The sequence below is a fragment of the Lygodium microphyllum genome, chromosome 6 (assembly GCF_053477565.2).
Source record: "Lygodium microphyllum isolate KBCC chromosome 6, Lygodium_microphyllum_v1.1.10, whole genome shotgun sequence".
Classification (NCBI taxonomy): Eukaryota; Viridiplantae; Streptophyta; class Polypodiopsida; order Schizaeales; family Lygodiaceae; genus Lygodium; species Lygodium microphyllum.
In genome coordinates this window covers 75,832,718-75,839,020 of record NC_141140.1, presented here as the reverse complement: position 1 = coordinate 75,839,020, position 6,303 = coordinate 75,832,718, and the positions used below count along the sequence as shown (strand labels likewise).

The 6,303-nt window shown below is 42.4% G+C and overlaps 1 protein-coding gene across 1 annotated transcript; it reads right to left on the bottom strand.

The window, feature by feature from the left end:
* Positions 1–856: 856 nt before the first annotated feature.
* LOC148034696 (putative pentatricopeptide repeat-containing protein At1g68930) lies at positions 857–1,975 on the bottom strand. The gene has a single exon (XM_087680698.1). The coding sequence runs from the start codon at positions 1,973–1,975 to the stop codon at positions 857–859; it is 1,119 nt and encodes a 372-aa protein (XP_087536824.1).
* Positions 1,976–6,303: the final 4,328 nt, after the last annotated feature.

Here is a 6,303-nt window from a genome sequence, read left to right as displayed (position 1 = left end):
CTCTCTCAGTTTCTGTGTCTCTCACTCTCTCTTCTCTTCTCATGATCTATGGTTCTTTATATGTTCGATAATCCCATCAGCTAGCTCACTGTCACTGTAATTCTTACCATAAAATTTTACAAACTCCATCTTCGGATCCATCAAATACATTACGATTGAATGATCAACAAGATAGTCGGATCCTTCATCTTCCGTCTTCATGAAATAAATTCGATAAGCTCAAGCCACTTGTCAAATTTCATTGACAGCACCAGGAGCTATTCGACACGATCTCGCTCTGGATCAACAGATAGGTGTGATAACAATGCCTTCTTTGGTCCAGCAGGATGACAATTCATGTTCCACCCTTCCAATCACATAATTCAGCAACATACTACGGTCTTTACGCTCTATCGATGCTTCATCCGGAATGCCTGTCGCCTTGAACTCTTGCTTTTCTTCACAATCCTCCGTTTTTTATCTTCCCCTCCCTCGATGCACTGCGTTCCTCCCCTCTTTGCGAATTCTCCCCAGGCCTCAATACTCCGCAGGTCCCCTTTTTTTATTTCGAGCCCCTTTTTCCCCTCCAGAAAAGCGGCCCCCTCAGAAAAGCAGTAGATACATACCATCACCAATCGTGCCCACAAGCACACACTCCATCTTCGAACACATGAAAACAATTTGCATCTTTAATAAGGATTCTGCGCTTCTCAATTTTTGATACAAGTGATATGGCAGCATGACAACTACTGCATGTCTGCATATCTTTCACCACATGTACGGATGACCCTTTGGGTGTACTTATAAGAGCACATGCAATAGCAAACTTCTCAGTGTGACCACACAATACACGTTTTCCTCCATCTACAAACATCTCCTATGACATCCAATATGATTGTGGTGAATCCCCATCCTCTGACATTTTATTAGCAAGATATTCTACTTTAGTATAAATGCTTTTACTCCATGGATGCTTTTTATTATCCACATAAAAGGAATGGTCATTACCACTCAGATCAGTCCACCAACTGTGTTCCGGCTTCATCAATGCTTGCTTTTGAATTCTCATAGCTTCAGCCTTGTCTGCATCTTCTTGCTTCCCAGCATTTGCATAGATATTACTCATAGAGACATAAGCTGCAGCATCTCTTTCATCAAATTGGACTGCATGCTCAAAGGCTAGTCTTCGAAGTATCAGATTTCCCCATTTTTGACAAGCACTCAACACAGAAAGCCACATTGTAAGATTAGCCAAAAATGGCATTTCCTTGATTGTTGTTACCGCTTGCTCTATGTGCCCCGCACGTGCCAATAGATCAACCATACAAGTATGATGTTCCAATGTTGGGATGATGCCATAGCATTTATTCATAGTTTCAAAATACAATTTTCCTTTAGCCAATAGGCCTGCATAACTGCATGCATTCAGGACAATAATGAAAGTGACAGAATCTGGTTTGACACCTTCTGCTATCATCTTGTCAAATAAGTCAAACACATTTTTCACCTTTCCAAGCAGAGCATATCCTGTGATTAATGCATTCCATGAGACTACATCCCTAAATAGAAGCTTGTCAAACCCATCATGTGCTTTAGCAAGCAAGCCACATTTTGCATACATATCCACCAAAGCATTGCCAGCAAAAATATCACTTTTCAAAAACCCCTCTCTAGCAATCTTGGCATGTATCTCCTGGCCCTTTCTTGCAGCCCCTATGCTGCCACAATCTTTCAAGACAGACAAAAAGACAACCCTGTTGGGAAACACACCTTCCTGTTCCATCCATCCATAAAGTTCAATACTGGCTAGATCATGACCTTGTAGAAAAACACCAGCAATCATTGCACCCCATGATCCTACATCTGAACTTGCCAGCTCATTGAACACTTCATATGCTTCAGCAGGTTCTCCATGTTTGCAGTACATATCAATGAGTGCATTTCCTACTTCTACATCAAAATTGGATTCTGTCCTGATTATCTGATCAGGTATCATTCTACCATGCCTTACGGCCCCAATGCTATTACAAGCTTTTAGAACACATGTCAATATGAACTTATTTGGCACAAGGCCCTCATGCTGCATAATATCATACTAATGGAGAGCCTTCTCTCCCTATACTGCCCACACATAACAAAAATGTAAACACAACAACTAAATATGTACAAAGTAACAAATGTCACACACACAACTTTTTGGTGGATTTCACACCTCGGATGCGCAGCAGTACGACATCCACCCCCTCTAATCCTACGCTCCTCCGGATGGGCCAACTACCCATGATCATTATCGTCAAGAACCACGAACAGATCAATCTCTTTAGTGTGTATTTCCGGTATATCAGCAAGATTATCTATCATATCATCTATCTCTTCTATTGGAGTTTCTTCTCGTTGCTCTTCTCTTGCAAAATCTTCCAATGCATAATCCTCATCATCTCTTTTCTTGAAAATCTTGATTCTTTTTCTTGCAATAAGCACTCTAAGCACTGTCCCATCCAATTCTTTAGCTCATATGTTGCATTATCAAAGACATGTCTGACTATGTACGGCCCAAACCATCTTTTCACCATCTTTCGAAGTGCAGTATACTGATTTTCAAGGCTACTATCAAAGACTAATGCCCAGTCTCCCTCTTCTATTGCTCTAGGCCGCAAGCGATGCCTACTGACAAACCTATCCTTATTTCTTAGTCTAGCAACCTTCAACCTGTCAATAGCTAGCTGAATATCCTCTGGTCTTCTCTCCAACTGTCGAATCTGAAGAGCTAAGAGCTCCTCTCTCGTCAAATCCTCCTGCCAAGGTAAAACTGACCAAGTCAAAGCACAAGTCTCAGTCGGCATAACCCGTTTCTGACCATACATCAACTTTGCGGGCATATATCCTGTGGTAACACTATGAGTCGTACGATCAGCCCAAAAAGCAAATGGTAGAAGTCTCGGTCATTCTCTAATCCGTCCTCTGCATGCTTTGGCTAATGCTTTCACTATCGACGGATGCCCTCTTTAACTCTTCCCATTTCCCTCTGAATTGTATGTTGTGGTTAGAGCCAACTTGATTCCTAATTGAGAGAAAAACTCCCTAGCTTCATCTGCATCCAGTTCACCGTGATCTGCAGTGATCTTACCCACACAGCCATACCTACAAAAAATTTCTTCCAATAAGAACTTACACACTGCACTAGTGGTATTCGTTCTCAAAGGTCTGCCCTCAACATGATTGGTAAGATCCTCTCTAGCCAAAACAATATATCTCATCTGCCATAGACCCATAGGCATAGTAACCAAGTCAACTACCCACTTATAATGAATGCATAGCGGATAGGTCGGATGAAGCTCATCTCGATGACGCACTACCGAATACATCTGGCAGTCTCTGCAAGTCTCTACAAAGTGAGAAACATCTCTATACATGCCTTTCCACCAATATTTCTCCTTGATTTTCTCATAAGTAGCCCATACTCCTCTATGACCAGCCCAAGGACTCTCATGAAACTCCCTCATCACCTGTAACTATGTCTCTTTATCGCAGACAATCCGCAAGGGTAATCCACCTCTTTTCTTCGAGAGCTTCCAAAGAAATCCGTCCTTGAGAAAATAACCATAGGCTTTTCTTCTGATCTTCTTGAACTCTTCATCTGTCCATTCATCTCTTTTGCTTAGTGTACTAAGGTACTTGCCAATCAGGAATCAATTTCCAACATAGAGTTCTTCTATGAAAGCCACAATATCATAGACATGGCAAACATGATCAACCATAGCGGCTAAAATTTCTTCCTGCATATTTGTACTGCCTGGCAGCTCTAGGCAACTTAGAAGTCTTCTAATAACTCATCGAACTGTTTTGCTGAAATTCCAACAAATCTGGAGGAGAAAACACTGCTGCCAGGAGGCGAGAACTCCAATCTTCTCTACTCTGTACCACCGTCGTCTCGTGAAACAGCGGTACCTAATGAAAACCCAAATCCCTCACAGTGGGTAAAGGTGTATCTCTAAGAGTATCCCTGTTTCTAACATGGTTCACACACATAGTCATAAACTGAACTGCTCTCATACCATCCTTACTACGAATCCGTGCATAAGCAGATCCATCATCCATTTCTTTTGTTTCCATGCGCATCTCTGTGATGAATGGCTGTCCAAGGATTATGGGATAAGAGCATGAATCCTGCACAAAGAAATGGAAATCCTCCTACGCCACCCATGCTCTACATCCATAGGCCATCTATTACTTTCATAAACTCCACGAACTATGAGATTAATCTCTGAACCATGATCCACCAAAGCAACATAAGGCACCTGTTTCTCTCCAATTTTTACCATTGTTTCTGTAGTTGCCCTAGCCCAATGACTCCGCGAAAAGTGACTACGCGGTATCAAGACAGGCTCATCAGTTTGAGCATAATGCATAGGTTGAACCCTCTTCTCTATCTGTGGAAAAATAGAAGCATTCTCAACCATAACCTCATCCTCATCCTCATCCAACTCCCCAATCAAAACTCCTTGTGTATCAGTAGTAGGCAATGCATGTCTTTTCCTCTTCAGGACTTCTTGAAACTGATCTTGAAACTCTCTTTTCAAGATGCCCAAAACCTCAAAAATAGTAAAAGTCACCTTGCTGCCAAGTATCTTGTCATTAAATATTTTCTTCATGTCCGTAGATGTCTCAATATTAGACATCAATCTAAACCGTGGCTGCTTTCTCTCTCTAGGCTCTTGCCTCTTTTCTTTCTTTCGAGCATCTTCTATCTGTCGTTCTGGCCCTGGCCTCAAAGACGGTCCTGCAGTAGGTGGAGTAACAAGCTCACCCGCTCTAGTCTTTTTAGCTGCATTTGGATTTTCTTCATCCCTCTTACGCTTCTCCTCAACAAGTACATCTGCTCCCTGAGACTTAGCCAAGTAGGCATAAATAGTGTACCTGTTAACAGGCGAATCCCAACCTGTCTGAGATATGATGCTAGAACCTACACTAGTCAAAACAGCCTGCTAAATTTTTCCCTTGTTTGCCGTCTCCATAGAATAAGTCCATAATGCTGACTGATTCTCTGATCCTTTCTCAATCTGGACTCCATATGCAGAAGCATCTCCTCTAGCTGCCACATAAGAAGTACGCGTAGCCATGTCATCCACTAATTTCTTCATTCCGCCTTTCCCAAAATTGGTAGCAAGCGGAGCTCCTGTTTCAAGCAACCAAATCTTACCATCTTGTTCCCAAAATACCAAATTCTTCCTCCTTGCATCCTGAAAAGATTCACAATCCCTGCAATGCTGATGGTCCGTACTATCACACCAAATACATCTTCGATCTCTCCTAGGTACACTAGGAGCACTCCTAGGTGCAATAGGAGCACTAGAAGGAATAGTAGGCATGGTCAAAGAAAACTGCTCTTTCAATTTTCCCACCAATTCTGCTTTAACTAACTCTAGTGTCAAATCCGTTATGCCTTTGATTATGTCATCAAGAGAGGAAGGAACCGACGGAGTGGATGGTTTTGGAGCAGAAGGAGCAGGCATCGGTCTTGGAACAGGAGGAACGGGAGGAGTAGAAACAGTAGGCACTGGCATAGGCCAAGAAACTGGCTGAGGAAGAGAAGAAATAACAGGGATAAAAGCAGGCATAGGAGCAGAAGACGACATCGGTGTCATAGATCCATTCTTTAGGCGGGTCTTCCATATCCTCCTCTTGGTCAAAGTTGAGACTGCATCCTGGGCATCTTGCCAATCCGTTTTAAGACCCATAGGCTTCGTGCGATCCTCAAGAAGCTCTCCTAATTCTTCCTGAAGAGCAGGATCTGCAACTTGCAAGAAAAGCTCAACTTTCTCAACATCCAATGCTCTTTGTTCAATGGCATCAAGCTGACTATACCTCTCTTCAAATTCTTGTATCAACTCTAAAGCAGCTAGACCTTTGTTTGGCATGTAGACCCACTCTCGGAATGACCGCTGTGTAGCCATTCCAAAGTCCTCAAGGAAATACTCTTCTTTCACGGCCTTCTTAAAATCTTGCCAATGCAAATTTTGAAGAAAAAGATCAGTCACTTTTGCCCTCAAGGCGGGTGTGACAAAACGAAGGAAATACTTACTCATAAGTCCTGCTGGTACTCCAATAAATCCCATCTTGATCTCATACGTCTTCAAATAAGCCGAAACATTATGGCCATCAAATATCTTCTTCTCATTCTCAACTGCTTCAATTGCCTTAGTCGCGCTGATTGCATTCTCCTGCTCCGAATATAGTTGCCTTTGCTGAGACAACTGTTGTTGATGCAACTGCTGCTGCTGCATATACAATTGTGTCTGCTGATTTTGAAGCTGCATATACATA

What these genes read in the sequence shown, in the direction of transcription:
- LOC148034696 (XM_087680698.1), bottom strand. Translation starts at nt 1,975, where the DNA reads ATGATACCTGATCAGATAATCAGGACAGAATCCAATTTTGATGTAGAA.